An 18,170-nucleotide genomic window follows, 5' to 3' on the forward strand; every position below is an offset into this window, starting at 1 on the left:
AGACAGACAGTTATATAATGATTTCCAAATTCTTATGCTGTGCCAGAGCTGACTGATATAGAATACAGCTCAGTCTCAAATACAGTATCAGAGACTGACAGATACAGAATGAATCTCACACTAACAGTATCAGAGTCAGACAGGTACAGAATGAATCCCACAATCATACACAGTACCAGAAAATGATAGAGACACAATTCACAATTCACAATTCAAATCACTTTATTGGCATGATAAGTTACATCTTATGTTGCCAAAGCATCAAAATACATCTATGGTTTAGCACATAAACGCAGTTCTATTCATACAGTGTATAAACAGGTATATCCCTGAGTGTACAAATACACATTCGCATTGTTTATATATATTCTTTTCTTAGTTTACTGGTTGTCCCTCTGTTCATGGCAAGCTGTAACATAGTGTGCCGCCAGCGTTACACAGCTTCTCTCCTCTCCCAGTAGGAATGGGAGTTTTTGGCTGTCATTCAGATTTCCGAAATCAGGGCATATTTGTGAGAATTTTTGGTAGAAATTCTCCCTGATGCCCTGATATTTTCCACAAGCCGTGAGGAAGTGCATCTCTGTCTCCACCACTCCCTGACTGCAGTGAGAGCATATCCTGTCCTATCTTGGCAGCCTGGTCTGCCTGTGTCTGCCTTTTTCGATCGCTAGGCTATGTTCGCTAAGTCTGTACCTTGTCAAGGTTCTTCTCAGTTTGTTATCCTTTACCATGGTCAGGTAATCAGCTATGTTGTATTGTCTGTTTAGGGCCAAGTAGCAATTGAGTTTGCTTTGGGTTTTTGTTGTTTCTGCCCAATATGTCAGATATTTTTCCTTTTGCTTAGCGACGATTGTGTTGGGTCGAATTCTTTGTGTTACCCTGTCACTGTCCTGGGGCTGGTTATTGTTAGTATTGTTATTAGTTGCTTTATTGAGTCCCAGGACTAGTTGACTGAGGGTATTCTTCTTTATGGTCAGCTCTTGGCATTTCAGGGCGTCGTAGTGATAGCATTGGGGATTGCTCATTTGTAGGTGATTCCAAAATTTGGTGGCTCTTTTTTGGATAGTGATTATTAATGGATATTGGCCTAGTTCCGCCCTGCATGCATTGTTTACTGTTTTCCTTTGAGTCCGGAGGATACTTTTACAGAATTCTGCATGTAGGATCTCAATTGGGTGTTTGTCCCATTTTGCAAATTCTTGTTGAGTTAGCGGTCCCCATACCTCACTGCCATAGAGTGCAATTGGTTCAATTACTGATTTGAAAATTTTGAGCCAAATGCTAATTGGGATTTCTATTTGGATTGATTTTTTGATGGCATAGAAAGCCCTTCTTGCTTTCTCTTTCAGTTCATTCACAGCCAGTTTGAAGTTTCCCGTAGAACTGATTTTTAAGCCCAAGTATGTGTAGTTAGTGGTTTGTTCAATTTTGGTTGTTCCTACTGTGAAATTTATTTTGGGTCCCTGATGTTTGGATCTTTGCTGGAACACAAGGACTTTGGTTTTTTGGGGATTTATTGTCAGGGCCCAAGTCTGGCAGTATGACTCCAGCAGGTCCAGGTTTTGCTGTAGCCCCTCTTTAGTAGGTGACAGCAGAACCAGGTCGTCTGCATAGAGGAGGAATTTAACCTTGGATTCATATAGGGTGAGGCCGGGTGCTGTAGATTGTTCAAGTAGTTTTGCCAATCCATTTATGTAAATATTAAAGAGTGTCGGTGAGATTGGCGAGCCCTGCGTCACCCCCCGCCCCTGTGGGAAGTATTTTGTTTGTTTGTCTCCAATTTTAACTGCACATTTGTTGTTTGTATCCATTGATTTAATTACATCATATGTTTTCCCTCCTACCCCGCTTTCGATAAGTTTCAGGAATAAACCGTCATGCCAGATGGAGTCGAAAGCCTTCTGGAAATCTACAAAGCATGCGTAGATTTTGCTTTTGTTATGGTGAACGTGTTTGTCAATTAGGGTCTGTAGGGTGAAGATATGATCGGACACAATGATCCCCACTCTGATACAGAGAATTAAAGACTGACTGATACAGAATGGATCTCACTCTCAAACATAATACCAGAGACTGAGAGATACAGAATGTATCTCACTGTCACATGGCGTATCAGACACTGACTAACACAGAATCAATCCCACACTGACACAGATTATCAGGGACTGACAGGTATAGAATAAATCTCATGCTCTCATATGGTATCAGAGATTGACAGATATCTCACACTCACATACAGCACCAGATAGTGACAGAGACAGAATTAATCTAACTGTCACATACAGTATCAGAGACTGACAGGTACAGAATAAATCCCAAACTGACAGATATGGAATAAATCTCAATCTCACATACAGTATATCAGATTGGCAGAGAGTGAGAATGAATCTCACACTGACACAGAGTATCAGACGGTGACAGACCCAGAATTAATACAGACTGGCACACAGTACAGGAAAATGATAGAGACACTGTTAACCCCACATTAAAGGCTGATTGTTATAGAATGAATCTCCCACTCATATACAGCACCAGAGATTGACAGATATATAATTAGTCTAACAAGCACATACAGAACAGAGGCTGACAGAGAGAGAATGAATCTTACAGTAACACAGAGCACCATCGGGCCTGGCAGATGCAGAGTGAGTCATCAATCACATGCAGTACAATTGATTTACAGATAGATTTAGTCCCACACTCTGATACAGTAGCAGATACTAGCAGAAATGGAATTAATTTCAAACTAACATCAAGTGCCAGAGTCTGACAGATGCAGGACAAATCCCACATTCATAAACCGAGTAAGTCGCAGATACAGGCGGAATTCTTCGGTGAATGACTGTACGAGAGACTGACAGATTCAGCACTAATACGACACTAACCTGCAGTCCCAGAGACTGACAAATACAGAATGAATCTTACACTCACACTCAGTACCAGAGACTGACATCTTAGACTTAGACTTGCACAACGTCCCAGTGAATGACAGACACAGAATGAATCCCACACTACACTCAGTACCAGAGAGTGACAGATCCAGAATTAATCTTAGACATGCACACCATCCCAGTGAATGACAGATACAGACTGAATCTCAAACTCGCACATCCCAGTGACAGACAGATACAGAATTAATATCACACACATGTACAGTACCAGAGAATGACAGATTCCGAATGAATCCCAACACTGACACACGGCACCAGAGTCTGACGGATACAGATGGAATCCCACACTGACACATGGTATCAGTGACGGACAGGAAACGAATGGATCCCACACTCACATACTGTAACAGAGACTGAGATTGAGAATGATTCCCACACTTACATAAATCACCAGAGACTGAATAATACAGAACTATTCCAATACACACACTCACAGTACCAGAGACAGTCAGATATTGAACTAAAGTGGCGGAGACCACACCGCAAGACGTGAATATAGTGCACTGGTGGGAGGAAGTACATCTAAATTGCTGTCTCGTCCGGTAGAAGTGCTTGGGACCCTGGATAATGGTCTGGGAAATGGTGAATGGACAGATGCTCTTGCAATGACCTTTCTGACTGCAGGGGGCGTGCTGGTGACAAAAGCTCAATCTGACTGGATTCATAAAGAAGCCGATCAGAGAGATGCAGAACAATGGAATTTCACATCACTCTTCACCAGCCAATCACAACCATTGCCTTCACGCATCCCTCATTAGCATAGGACTATTTATTCCGAGCGCGGAGCGGGTTTGCGTCATTTTGTTCCTGAATTCGAATTTGAGAATGGTTGATGAAAAGAAAAAAGTTGCCAAGAAGGGCGCCAAGAAAACGGTCACTAACCGGCAGCGAAGGGCGGCAAGAAGCGCAGAAAGTCGAGGAAGGAGAGTTACTCCATCTACATCTACAAAATGATGAAGCAGGTTCACCCCAACACTGGCATCTCCTCAAAAGCCATGGGCATCATGAACTCGTTTGTGAACGATATTTTCGAGCGCATCGCGAGTGATGCTTCCCGCCTGGCCCATTACAACAAGCGGCGCACCATCAGCTCCCGGGAGATCCAGACCGCCGTGCGCCTGCTGCTGCCCGGGGAGCTGGCCAAGCACGCCGTGTCGGAAGGGACAAAGGCGGTGACCAAATACACCAGCTCCAAGTAAAACTGCACGCTGTCCTGAAAGAACAAACCCAAAACACAACGGCTCTTTTAAGAGCCACCCACAACCTCCCTGAAAGAGCTACACAAACGCATCTCCCTTTAGGTTCAATTTACTGTAATTATTTCCATAACAAGTGTGTTTGAGAACGTTTAAAGTTCCAGCTGTAGATTTAGTTTTGTCTTTTCAGATAAGCAGTTTCACTGACCGGATCGACCTTAGTGTCGCTGTTGTATTTCCCGTCCAGTAAACTACAAACACGGTCCCTGATCGCTCTTTCCCTTTACTCTCAGACCCGTTCACTTGCAGCGCCTTCCGACGAATTAAAAGCTTGTTTTCGAGAGGAGACTCTAATTTCATTCACCTCAATCTCTATAAAAACATTTTCATTTTTTCAATGCCAGTTGTGGTCAATCATTTTATTAACCCGAGAATTCCTGCATTGTAACAACCCTGAATGGGGGTTCTTAGAGACCAGAACGGGGTCAGTTTGATCACTCTGTCCATCTTCACTTCTCACAACAGGACACCCAGATCTAGTTTCACTCCTGCAGCAGCGCCTGTGCAAAGGATCGATCGATAATCTGAATCCTCACTTTTACAAAGATTGAGCAGGAATGTGTCCCGTTATAGAATCAATGGGGATTTAATCCCGCCCGTGAAGTTTCGATATTGAACCCGGAATTAATCCTGATTGTAACAGCCTAGAATTTGCACGGATGAGATGGAATAAGACACAAGGAATTATTTGGAACTCCTTGGCTATGAGTAAATTTATTCAGGAAAATATTGGCGGGCTTTTTGAAATTAAAAAATCGTTGGCGGTCTGACTGCTAAGGCAGTTATTTCCGCCCTGCTTTGATTGGCGGGAAAAGCAGACTGTGATTGGTCACCGGAAAGCACCAATGAAATTCACCACAGAGCGACCAATCACAAGTACACTCTCTGCATTCCTCTTGCAGGCATAAGAAGGGCAGATATGGGAGGAGATTTTCATTCTTTCTTTCAAGGAGTGAATTGTGGAAATGTCTGGAAGAGGAAAAACCGGCGGTAAAGCTCGGGCCAAGGCCAAGTCTCGCTCATCCCGGGCCGGACTGCAGTTCCCTGTTGGCCGTGTTCACAGGCTCCTGCGAAAGGGCAACTACGCTGAGCGTGTGGGTGCCGGAGCCCCGGTCTACATGGCTGCTGTGCTCGAGTATCTGACCGCTGAAATCTTGGAGCTGGCCGGCAACGCGGCCCGCGACAACAAGAAGACCCGCATCATCCCCAGACACCTGCAGCTGGCCATCCGCAATGACGAGGAGCTCAACAAGCTGCTGGGAAAGGTGACCATCGCTCAGGGCGGGGTGCTGCCTAATATCCAGGCCGTGCTGCTGCCTAAGAAAACCAGCACTGCCAGCTCCAAGAGCAAGTAAAGCGGACAAGATTCAATCTAATAACCCAAAGGCGCTTTTCAGAGCCACCCACTTTATCTGTGAAAGAGCTGGTTACTGTTCAAACATTTTCGGCTATAAACAGGACACTGTCGAGCATGTAGAAATCTAGATCTACAAACACTAGCGGGCTTCCTGTGAGCGAATATTCAGATCGGTGATTCAATATAGAGAAGGTCTGGCTTCAGAGTAAAACAAAACACACGGAACCCGAACGTGAGACGGCACTCAATGAACATGTTATTGGGAGAGCCGAATATGAACGGATGTTTAGAACCGAGTAGAAAGTGAGTGAGCGGTGGTTGGTCTTACCGTTCGTTATTGGGACAATAATTCCATAGGGAGAAATATATACATCCGGAACCAGACAAACATGTCCCCTTTTTATTGGCAGAATCGAACCAGAATTGGAGCTCTGGTTAATTTAAAATATTTCCAACAGTACCTAAAGTTCCCGCCTGTCCCCGCATTAAGAGCTGGCTTTAAAGGTGAGAGTCAGACTTCAGGCACCTCGTTCTCTCGGATCTATCCTAGTATGTGAAGTTGGACCAATTTACGATCAGAAATGAGTTTCCGACTCACACTGGGCGAGTTCATTCAGTCTATTGGGCAGCTCACTCACATTTCAACCTAGGTCATAAACGTACCCTCAGATATTCACTGCCCCCACTATAAATCCCCAGTTACATTAACACAAGACCTTCACGGTGTGTGCACAGACCAATTTGCCTTGCGCCGATCGCAGCTTTCCTTTGCTGATTTGGTGGCTCTTAAAAGAGCCGTTGTTGTATCTGGTGCTAAAATCTGGAGCCGGGCAGAGTGAGTTTAGGCGCGCTCCCCGCGGATGCGGCGAGCCAGCTGGATATCTTTGGGCATGATGGTGACTCGCTTGGCGTGGATAGCGCACAGGTTGGTGTCTTCAAAGAGCCCCACCAGGTAAGCCTCGCTGGCCTCCTGCAGGGCCAGGACGGCCGAGCTCTGGAAACGCAGGTCGGTCTTGAAGTCCTGAGCGATCTCCCGCACCAGGCGCTGGAAGGGCAGTTTGCGGATCAGCAGCTCGGTGGATTTCTGGTAGCGGCGGATCTCCCTCAGAGCCACAGTGCCGGGTCTGTACCGATGGGGCTTCTTTACTCCGCCCGTAGCTGGAGCGCTCTTCCGGGCCGCTTTGGTCGCCAGCTGTTTGCGAGGAGCTTTGCCTCCGGTCGATTTGCGCGCTGTCTGCTTGGTCCTGGCCATTTTCTGAACCGATCTCAGCACAATCTGGAACACACAGACTATGAATGCGGAATCTGCAGTGTGTCCGCACTGTTATACTCAGTGAGGTACCGCCCCGAGCACTGATTGGCTGGAGACCGGCGCCCAGACCCTTTAATCCCAATTCTGACCAGTCAATGAAACGCTGGAATCTCAGACCCCGATTGGCTGAGCTGGGATTAATCGCCCATTTCAAAACGCCCGTCAATTTTAGTGCAGGAAATAACCGTTTTGACACAAATCAATTTTATTCTGCACAAATTGAAAGGATAATTGCCGGAATCATTGAAGGTTTTAAATGTACCTTCCTGGGCTTGGTGCTTTAGGGCCCTTCTCCCTCTGGGCTGTTGATGCTGACAGGAGCGGGAAAGGGACCCGCGCCAATCTCCCGCTCTTCCACTCGATTCCTCTCACCTCTCCTCTCCAGCCCATTCAGAATTTCCCTCCGCCCGTCCCATTGCGAGGTTAGCCGCCGCTTTCAGGGGAGAGGATCAGAAATCAGTCGCTTCTCTCTGTCCCCGTGGAGCCTGTGAGAAGGGCTTGGCCAATAATCTGTCATTCGGGAACTGCGCAGTGAGAGATCTGATACTCGGCACATTTTAGATTGCTGAATGGAGATTTATTGCCGCCGGTTACAGTTCAGAGGCTGACAAATTAAACCTGTTCATAGAACAGCGCAAGGAATGTGTGACGGTGAACGCAGAATAACAGAACGAAGGCCCGACCAGCCTGCTGATTATTACAATTATAATCATTACAGTACAAGACAATGAACAAATGTATAGATGTGATGTGGCTTTTCACTGAGGAGAGAATGTGCCGTCTGGGCAAATAAACCTCTCTCGAACCTTGGTGCTACCGAAAGATAAATTCGGAAATTCCAAAATCCACAACGCAGCGCAATCCGTTTCTAATATTTCTGGCTACAATCTATTTCTGACCACAATCTAACCCCGCTCCGGTCGCAAGGTCACTGCTCTCTCTGTGAGGCGTTGGGTGGCTCTTAGAAGAGCCTTTGTGTTGTGTTTGGTAAAAAGAGTCGAGTTGTTCAGCCGCCGAATCCATAGAGAGTGCGGCCCTGCCTTTTCAGAGCGTACACCACATCCATGGCAGTGACCGTCTTGCGCTTGGCGTGCTCAGTGTAGGTGACCGCATCCCTGATCACATTCTCCAGGAAAACCTTCAGCACCCCGCGGGTCTCCTCGTAGATCAGACCCGAGATCCGCTTGACACCGCCACGGCGAGCCAGGCGGCGGATGGCTGGTTTGGTGATGCCCTGGATGTTGTCACGGAGCACTTTACGGTGCCGCTTAGCTCCGCCTTTGCCAAGTCCTTTGCCTCCTTTACCGCGTCCAGTCATGATGATTCTTCAGTCAAATTTCTGCTGAATGAAAAACGAAAGCCTTCTGGCTGCTCTTATATACAGCCGACTCCGACCTGACTGAGAAAGCGCAGAGTGAGAGAGGCGGGGAGGGGAGTATACAGAGTGAGAGATTGAACAGAGAGAGCGGGAGGGGAGGAGACAATTTCAAGAGTGACAGACAGAGCAGAGAGCGGCCTCTGATCTTCCAGCTCCACCTCCAGCTTTCTGCAACCGCCAATTTCAAACCGTTTATCGACAGTAGAACCGAAACCCAGCGCTCCGCACAAACCCTTACAGACTCGGACTTTATATTCAAGGGTTTCCTGAAACCAGAAGCTTTTTAAATAAGGTCCTGTTACAATTAACTATCAGTAATATTCCCGCCTTGTCCCTTCGATCACAAGTCATCCCGTCTCCTTCCATGTCAATCTCTGACCTTATTCCACCTCCCCACACAGACGGGTTCAGCAGTTTACAAACACTTTATTCCAGGTGATTTGGAGAATCTCATGTGTTGGGGTTTGAGTTGTGACGCGGGGTATCTCCGCCAGTGTCACCGTCTCACAGAGACTCTCACCTTGAACCTGTAAACCCCTGAAAATGACCATAACCTGAGACTGGAGCCGAACACCACCCAGTTAGAGTGAGGCCTGGCCCGTACATCCCATTCTCTGTGTTTTATTGCAGACACTGGGGTAGTGGTGGGTGCAGCGAATGTCAGCGAGTCACCAGGGAGCCGCGTTTCATTTGAAATTATTTCAATCGGGAATCTGAGCCCGGCCCCGGGACATGGATCATCTGATTCCGTGATCAGCTCTTTTTGGAAGACGTGGGTGGCTCTGAGAAGAGCCTTTGGGTTCAGATGTTTACAAGTTGTCCTTTTTATTTTCTTTTGGGCGCTGCTTTCTCAGGCTTTGCTGATTTGGGCTTGGCCTTGGGTTTTTCCACCTTCTTGGCCGCCTTCACCATTCCGCTTCTGGCCTTCTTGGGGCTCTTGGGCTCCTTCGCCGCCGCCTTCTTCCCAGCCGCCGCTTTCGCTGTCTTTTTTGACGTTGCTGCATTCATGGTGAGCGTTTTCTTGGCTGCTGGTTTCTTGGCTGGAGATTTCTTGGCTGCTGGTTTCTTGGCTGGAGATTTCTTGGCTGCTGGTTTCTTGGCTGGAGATTTCTTGGCTGCTGGTTTCTTGGCTGGAGATTTCTTGGCTGCAGGTTTCTTGGCTGCAGATTTCTTAACTGCTGGTTTCTTCACCTTCTTTCCCTCTTTCCGCTGGTATTCCTTCTTAGCGAGCCTGAAGGAGCCCGCGGCGCCCGTGCCCTTGGTCTGCTCCAGGAAGCCGTTTTCCACTTTCCTCTTGATACTTAAATTGATCAGTGAACGCTGCCTCAGCACATCGACACCGTTGGCAGCCAGAGCCTTCTTTATCGCCGCCAAGGACATCCCCTTGCGATCGCTGCCACTCGCCACAACCTTGAGGACCTGTTCGCCCAACGTGGGACCGGCAGGCTTGGAGCGGGGAGCCGCCTTCTTCTTCTTGCTGGGAGCCTTGGTTTGAGCGGCGGCGGCAGGAGGAGCCGTTTCGGCGGCTGCGGTCTCAGTCATGTCCGGGACTCTGTAGAAAATCTCTCTGACAGTCAGAGCTGGGTCAGAAATGAGACGAGAGGCAGCGGCACAGAGCTACTTATAGGCAGCGAGCGGACGGGGCGGAGACATCCTGCTGTCAGCTCCCGGCCCCTCCAGCCTCTCTGTGTTTCTCTGTCCTTATTAACTCTCCGATTCCAATTAAACTCGGGCACTCCACATTCCCAGACTGGCCTCTTTCTGTCTGGAAGACTGGGATGTTTGCTGTCGAGAAAGTTTCATCAGAATTCAAGACAACAATTTCGATTTAAAACCGTTTCATTGCTGCACTGATCGCGCTCTCTCACCCAATCGCGGAAATGTTCGCTGTTTGTCGACTGAAATTTGAAATCAACTCAAGCTTCACGTTTAATTCCCACTTCAGGGCTGAGCAGGGGAGCAGGGCGATCCTATGACAGGGAAATCTTTAAATTTTACACAAGAGGGTCTCTGAAATCCGGCGATGGGAGCGGACACACAAACACAGTGACACTAGTCTAACCCACCCGCCCCTTTAACACACTCGCTGACACAATCTTCACTCTGCTCATTCACAGCACAATCTGTTCCCAGATTTACAGTTCACAGGACAGGTTTTCCTCTCCGCTCGGCCTGTGCTGCCGATTCTCGGGGTTAGTTGCAGTTTCCCAGCTCAGTCAGTGTTAAACACTCTGAGGCCGGAGTTCCTCACAGTGTCTGTTCCCCAGATTCAGGGGCAGGAGCCAATCACAGCTCTGGCTGTGTTCACCCATATCTGTTTTGAAGGTATTATATTGTTCGCAGGCAGAAATATGTTTGATTTATATGAAAATAGAAATGATGATCTCACCGCCCCTCTAGTCTCTCTCTGTCTCTCTCTCCGAAATTGAGGAACAGAACAGAGCAACTGGTGTCCTGTGCATTCCATTCTCAACACCCAGAGACAGCAACCAGAGAGAGAGGCAGAGAGACTGTATCAGTCTTAATGTTCGTTCTCTGAGCCAGGCGGTCCACGCACTCTCTGTTACCGAGATTTAGGGGCAGGAACGTGTCACAGTTTGGCTGTGTCGAGTCTGGCCTGCTTTTAGATCATAGTATTATTCACAGAAATAGTGAGACATTCTGTTCACCACACATACCCTGAACTCGGTTTCAATAGAGCGAAAACGGAGAGGTTCAGCATCGATCCAGATATAACAGGCAGGGCTGGGGGCTAGAGGGACTGAGGATTGATCCTGTACACAAGGCACAGAGACAGACACAGGGGGTGACAGTCACACAGGCTCGGGAACTTGTCTGGTATCAGTCGCCTACTCACCCAGCGGAGACAGGCAGAGACGGGTTAAACGCTCCACTCACCAGCAGTTCAGTATCAGAGATTGACAGAGCCTGTTCCTCCCCACCCTTCCATACAGTATGGGGAAACAAATCGCTCAAAGGGACAGGATTCGCGTCGCTCTCACACTCACCGGCAGCAACTGACGTGTGTCCAGTGTCGCTTCCTCCGCTCCTAATATCTCTTTATCTGTTTCGGTGACAATGTTTCTTTGATAACGCTCCTGTCAAGCTCATTGGGACGATTTTTTCATTTAAATGTGCTTTATAAAATCAAGTTGTTGTTGCTGTTGCTTCTTTTAATTTGCCTCAAGAGAGAGGTCTGAGCATGCGTGATAAACACTTGCCTTCTCCTCCCCCTCTCCAGCACAGTGCTTAAAGCGACAGGAAGGGCCCTGCGAGCTCCCCTCCCCCAGCTGTGCCAGCGGGGACCGTTTCCTCTGTGCTCGGCTAATGATCGCTGAACACATCAGGGAGCGGAGATATCACGGGCCCGAGTAAGGGAGCAAACAGCAGCCTCCTCACAGCAGCTCGTCGCACTGGGACTGTTCAGCGGCATTCGGGGATGTTTGTACGAGACAGATTGAAGCAGGAAATATTTCTGGAACATGGAGTGAGTGGGGGACGGGAGAGGCCATTCTCAGGCTGTGTGTGTACAGTGTAAGGTAACATAGAAAGTAAATCACCTCGCTCTTTCAAATCGTTGCTGTTTTAGTTCACAAAGTGCATCTATTGCGGGCACCAGGTGAGAAGTGTGAAAGAACACATTTCAAAAATCGGGTATTTTGTTTCGATGCATTGAGTTCTCCAGAACCGTGTGGCTGGTGATTAGGAGATACATAGTCGCTCCTTCAGGTACATCAGGATCCGCGCTCTGTGGCATTCTGTTAACTGCACAGGCCCTCAACTCGGTTTCCATAGAGTCATAGTCATAGATTCATAACGGCACAGAAGGAATCCGTTCGGCCCATCGAGTCCATGCCGGCTCTCTGTGGAGCAATTCAGTCAGTCCCATTCCCCCGCTCTATCCCCGTAGCCCTGCAAGTGTATTTCCCTCAAGTGCCTATCCAGTCTCCCCTTGAACACATTTAGTGTCTCCACTTCCACCACTTCCGTCGGCAGCGAGTTCCAGGTCCTCACCACTCGCTGCATAAAAAAAAATGTCTTCACACCCAACCCCCCCATATCTTTTGCCCAAAACCTTAATTCTGTGTTCCCTGGTCCTTGTACCATCAAGTAGTGGGAACAGCCTTTCTCCATCTAGCCTATTGAAACCCGTCATAATCTTGTACACCTCTATCAAATCACCCCTCAACCTCCTTTGCTCTAATAAAAACAAATCCAGCTTCTCCAACCTTTCCTTGTAGCTAAGATCCCCCCCTCCCCAGAACTATTCTGGTCAATCTCCTCTGCACCCTCTCAAGGGCCTTCACATCCTTCCTAAAGTGTGGTGAGCAGAACTTAACGCAATACTCCAGTTGTAGCCTAACCAGTGCTTTATAAAGTTTCAGCATAACATCTCTACTTTTGTACTCAATACCTCTATTTATGAAACCCAAGATCCCTTATACTTTCCTAACCACTCTCTCAATATGTCCTGCCACCTTCAGGGACTTATGCACATTAACTCCCAGGTTCTTCTGCCCCTGCACACTCTTTGGAACTGTGTCATTAAGTGTATATTTCCTCTCCCTGTTCCTTCTGCCAAAATGCATCATCTCACACGTCTCTCTATTAAGTTCTATCTGCCACTTGTCTGTCAATTCTGCTAGCCTTTCTGTGTCCTGTTGCAGTTGATTGGTATCATGCTCACTGCCTGCCTCACCCCCAAGTTTGGTGTCATCTGCAAATTTAGAAATGCAACTTTGTATTCCAATATCCAGGTTATTTATATGGATCAAAAAAGCAGTGGCCACAGCACTGTACCTTGGGGAACACTACTGTCTACCATCCTCCAGTCTGAAAAACAGACATTTACCACAACTCGCTGTTTTCTGTCCTTAGACTGAAAACAATTGTTTGTACAGCCCAGGTGCCTGTGGTTATATTCCACGAAGCCATCCAGAAATTCATAGGTAGTCCCATGGGAATGGGAGATATAAACCTGGCGTGTTTTAGAAATGCAACTTTGTATTCCAATATCCAGGTTATTTATAAGTATCAAAAAAGCAGTGGCCACAGCACTGTACCTTGGGGAACACTACTGTCCACCATCCTCCAGTCCTAGTGCGAGCAAGCACTGAGTGCGAGTCATCAAATAGTGCTGTGAGTTTGGGTAAGTGTGAGAGTTCTTTAATTGTTATTTCTCTTTAAATCATTCTTGATAAGATTACATAAGCAGTTTAAGTAAAGGGGAAAAGTTAAATATTTGGGATTCTGTTGGTTTAAGAAGAGTAAAACAAGGTCACACTGCAGTAGCAGTAAATTGGCACAGCAGGCAGTGGAAACCAGTTTTCTAACCAATCAGCAGGGGTGACTCATTTGGCTGTAAACAAACAAACAGTTTAAAAAGACCAGTCATAGTGCGAGTCATCAAAGAGTGCTGTGAGTTTGGGTAAGTGTGAGTTAGGGTAAGTGGGGTGTTAGGTACTCTTTTCAAACTTTAACTCTGTGGGTTGTAGTTAATAAGGCCTTTCTGGTGCAGAGTGACTGTTGGTAAACCATTTAACTGGTGTAACTAGAGGGATTGATTTAATTTAAATCCAATTAATTAGCATCTAAAATCGGGCAGAGGGTGTCCATAACTAACAATAAAAAATTTAATTAATTATATAGAATGGAGCAGGTGATGTGTTACTGTTGCGAGATGTGGGAGCCGGTGAACTCCATTGAGGCTCATGGTGATTACGTCTGTGACAACTGTCTGCTGCTACAGGAACTCCAGCTCCGTGTTGATGAGCTGGAGTCTGAGCTTCAGACACTGCGACACATCAGGGAGGGGGAGAAGTACCTGGACTCTGTGTATCAGGAGGTGGTCACACCTATGAAGTTAATTAATTCAGATGTAGCCCATGGTCAGGGACAGAACGGTGTGACTATGAGTGAGGCAGGTACGGGGATCCAGGAGGTAGAGCTGGAGGAGCCGCAGCCCTTGCTTTTGTCCAACAGGTTTGAGGTTCTTACTCCCTGTGGGGACAGGAGCAGGGAATGCAGGGAGGTTGAGCAACCTGGCCACAGCACCGTGGAACAGGGGGCCATTCAAGAGGGGGGAGTAAATAGAAATGTTGTAGTGGAAGGGGATAGTATTATTAGGGGGATAGATAGAGTTCTCTGCAGCCGAGAGCAAGAGTCCCGAAGGCTGTGTTGCCTACCCGGTGCCAGGGTTAAAGACATCTCCTCTGGGCTGGAAGGAAACTTGCAGTGGGAGGGGGTGGATCCAGTTGTCGTGGTCCATGTTGGTACAAACGACGTAGGTAGGACTAGGAAGCCGGTTCTGTTGAAGGAGTATGAGCAGCTAGGGGTCAAATTAAAAAACAGAACCTCAAGGGTAATAATCTCTGGATAATTACCTGAGCCACGAGCGAATTTGGCTAGGACAAATTAAATTAGAGAGTTAAATGCGTGGCTCAAAGAATGGTGTGGGAGAAATGGGTTTTGCTTCCTGAGACACTGGCAGCAGTACTGGGGCAGGAGGGAGCTGTTCCGTTGGGATGGCTTCACTTGGCCAGTGCTGGGACTAGAGTCCTGGTGGATCATATAACTAGGGCTGTAGAGAGGGCTTTAAACTAACTAGTGGTGGGGGGGGGGAGGTTCCTAGAGAGCAAATAATAAAAATGACAACAGAGAAGGTCATAGACTTAGGTAGCAGTGGGGAAATTAAAAACCAGAGCATGTCAGGGAGGGGCAGAAGGTATGGATAAAACGGTAAAGTAATGAAAAGGGCAAAAGCAGGAACTAAGTGTCATAAAACATATTTGAAAGTTCTCTATCTGAATGCACGTAGCATTCGTAACAAAATAGACGAGTTAATGGCACAAACTACTACATATGGGTATGATCTTGTGGCCATTACAGAAACATGGCTGCAGGGTGACAATGCCTGGGAATTAAACATACCAGGTTATTTAACGATCAGGAAGGACAGGCAGGAAGGAAGGGGAGGTGGGGTGGCTATGTTAATAAAGGAAGGAATCACTGTAATACAGAGAAATGATATTGGGTCAAAAGATCAGGATAATGAAACAGTTTGGGTGGAGGTAAGGAATAATAAGGAGAAAAAAACACTAGTGGGCGTAGTCTATAGGCCTCCAAACAGTTGCAACTCTGTTGGACGGAGTATGAATCAGGAAATAGTTGAGGCTTGTAATAAGGGAACATCTATAATTATGGGGGATTTTAACTATCATATTAATTGAACAAATCAAATTGGGCAGGGCTGCCTTGAGGATGAGTTCATTGATTGTATTAGGGATGGGTTTCTTGAGCAGTATGTAACTGATACCGACCCGGGGGTAAGCAACCTTAGATCTGGTCCTGTGTAACGAGACAGGATTAATTAAAAATGTCCTAGTAAAGGATCCCCTTGGAATGAGTGACCATAACATGGTTGAATTCCATATTCAATTAGAGGGTGAGAAGGTTGGATCTCAAACAAGCATGCTAAGCTTGAATAAAGGAGACAATGAAGGTATGAGAGCGGAATTGAGTAGAGTGGATTGGGAAAATAGATTAAAGGGTAAGACGATACATGATCAGTGGTGTACATTTAAGGAATTATTTTACAACTTCCAAAAAAAATATATTCCACTGAGAAGAAAAGTGTGCAAAAGAAAAGACAGCCGTCTATGGCTAAGTAAAGAAATTAAGGATAGTATTCGACTAAAAACAAGGGCATATAAGGTAGCCAAATCTAGTGGGAGGATAGAGGATTGGGAAAACTTTAAAAGACAGCAAAAAATAACAAAAAGATTGATTAAGAAAGGGAAGATAGATTATGAAAGTAAATTAGCAAAAAATATAAAAACAGATAGTAAGAGTTTTTATAGTTATATAAAAAGATAAAGGGTGGCTCAAGTAAATGTTGGTCCCTTAGAAGATGAGACTGGGAAATTAATGGTGGGAAATATGGAGATGGCAAAAACACTGAATGAATATTTTGTATAAGTCTTTACAGTAGAAGACATGAAGAATATCCCAACACTGGACAAACAGGGGGCTATGGGGGGAGGAACTAAACACAATCAAAATCACTAAGGAAGTGGTACTCGGTAAAATAGTGGGACTCAAGGCGGATAAATCACCTGGAACTGATGGCTTACATCCTAGGGTCTTGAGGGAAGTGGCGGTAGGGATTGTGGATGCATTGGTAATAATTTTCCAAAACTCCCTGGACTCAGCAAAGGTCCCGGCAGACTGGAAAACTGCTAATGTAACACCCTTATTTAAAAAGGGCAGTAGACAGAAGGCTGGAAACTATAGACCGGTTAGCCTAACATATGTGGTAGGTAAAATTTTGGAGTCCATTATTAAGGAGACAGTAACAGGACATTTGGATAATCATAATTTAATAGGAAAAAGTCAGCATGGTTTTATCAAGGGGAAGTCATGTTTGACAAATTTGCTGGAGTTCTTTGAGGAAGTTACATATCGGGTGGATAAAGGGGAACCAGTGGACGTAGTGTATTTAGACTTCCAAAAGGCATTTGACAAGGTGCCACACAAAAGATTATTGCTTAAGATAAAAAGTCACGGGATTGGGAGTAATATTCTGGCATGGATAGAGGATTGGCTATCTAACAGAAGGCAGAGAGTTGGGATAAATGGTTCATTCTCAGACTGGCAATCAGTAACTAGTGGTGTTCCGCAGGGGTCAGTGCTGGGCCCCCAACTCTTTACAATCTATATTAACGATTTGGAGGAGGGGACCGAGTGTAACATATCAAAGTTTGCAGATGATACTAAGATGGGAGGGAAAGTAGTGAGTGGGGAGGACATAAAAAACTTGCAAGGGGACAGAGACAGGCTAAGTAAGTGGGCAGAGATTTGGCAGATGGAATACAATACTGGAAAGTGTGAGGTTATGCACTTTGGCAGGAAAAATCGTAGAGCAAGTTATTATCTTAATGGCAAGAAACTGGAAAGTACTGTAGTACAAAGGGATCTGCGGGTCCTGGCGCACGATACTCAAAAGGTTAGTATGCAGGTGCAGCAAGTGATTAAGAAGGCCAATGGAATGTTAGGTTTCTTTGCAGGGTGATAGAATATAAAAATTTAGAGGTATTGCTTCAGTTGTACAAAATATTGGTGAGACCGCACCTGGAATACGGCATACAGCTTTGGTGTCCATACTTAAGAAAAGACATACATGCTCTCGAGTCAGTACAAAGAAGGTTCACTCGGTTAATCCCGGGGATGAGGGGATGGACATATGAGGAGAGGTTGAGTAGATTGGGACTCTACTCATTGGAGTTCAGAAGAATGAGAGGCGATCATATTGAAACATATAAGATTGTGAAGGGGTTCACAGAAACCCCACAGTGTAGATAGGGGCCATTTCGGCCCATCGAGCCTGCACCGACACATATCCCACCCGATCCCCGTAACCCCTACACCAACACATATCCCACTCTATCCCCGTAACCCCTACACCAACACATATCCCACTCTATCCCCGTAACCCCACGTATTTAATCCCCCTAACACTAAGGGTCAATTTATCATAGCCAATCAAACTAACCCGCACATCTTTGGACTGGATTGGGTTGGATCGGGTGAATGTGGGGAGGATGTTCCGGATGATGGGTGAAACTAGAACGAGGGGGCATAGTCTTAGAATAAGGGGCTGCTCTTTCAAAACTGAGATGAAGAGGAACTACTTCACTCAGAGGGTGGTAGGTCCATGGAATATGCTGCCCCAAAAAGCTGTAGAAGCTACATCATTACATAAATTTAAAACAGAAATAGACAGTTTCCTGGAAGTAAAGGGAATTAAGGGTTACGGGGAGAGGGCAGGAATTTGGACATGAGTCTAGGTTCGGATCGGACATGGCCCTGTGGGTGGCGGAGTGGGCCCAGGGGCTGTGTAACCTGAACCTGCTCCTAT

At 46.4% G+C, this 18,170-nt stretch overlaps 2 protein-coding genes across 2 annotated transcripts; one reads left to right on the top strand and one right to left on the bottom strand.

The window, feature by feature from the left end:
* Positions 1–5,172: 5,172 nt before the first annotated feature.
* Positions 5,173–5,562, top strand: LOC147114451 (histone H2A type 2-C-like). The gene has a single exon (XM_085992086.1). The coding sequence runs from the start codon at positions 5,173–5,175 to the stop codon at positions 5,560–5,562; it is 390 nt and encodes a 129-aa protein (XP_085848212.1).
* Positions 5,563–6,328: 766 nt separating this feature from the next.
* On the bottom strand, positions 6,329–6,841 carry LOC147114452 (histone H3-like). Its single transcript, XM_085992087.1, has one exon. The coding sequence runs from the start codon at positions 6,814–6,816 to the stop codon at positions 6,406–6,408; it is 411 nt and encodes a 136-aa protein (XP_085848213.1). The 5' UTR covers positions 6,817–6,841; the 3' UTR covers positions 6,329–6,405.
* Between the last annotated feature and the right edge of the window lie 11,329 nt (positions 6,842–18,170).

Source organism: Somniosus microcephalus, chromosome 7 (genome assembly GCF_052327205.1).
Source record: "Somniosus microcephalus isolate GS21.2 chromosome 7, FLI_Smic_1.0, whole genome shotgun sequence".
Taxonomy (NCBI): domain Eukaryota; kingdom Metazoa; phylum Chordata; class Chondrichthyes; order Squaliformes; family Somniosidae; genus Somniosus; species Somniosus microcephalus.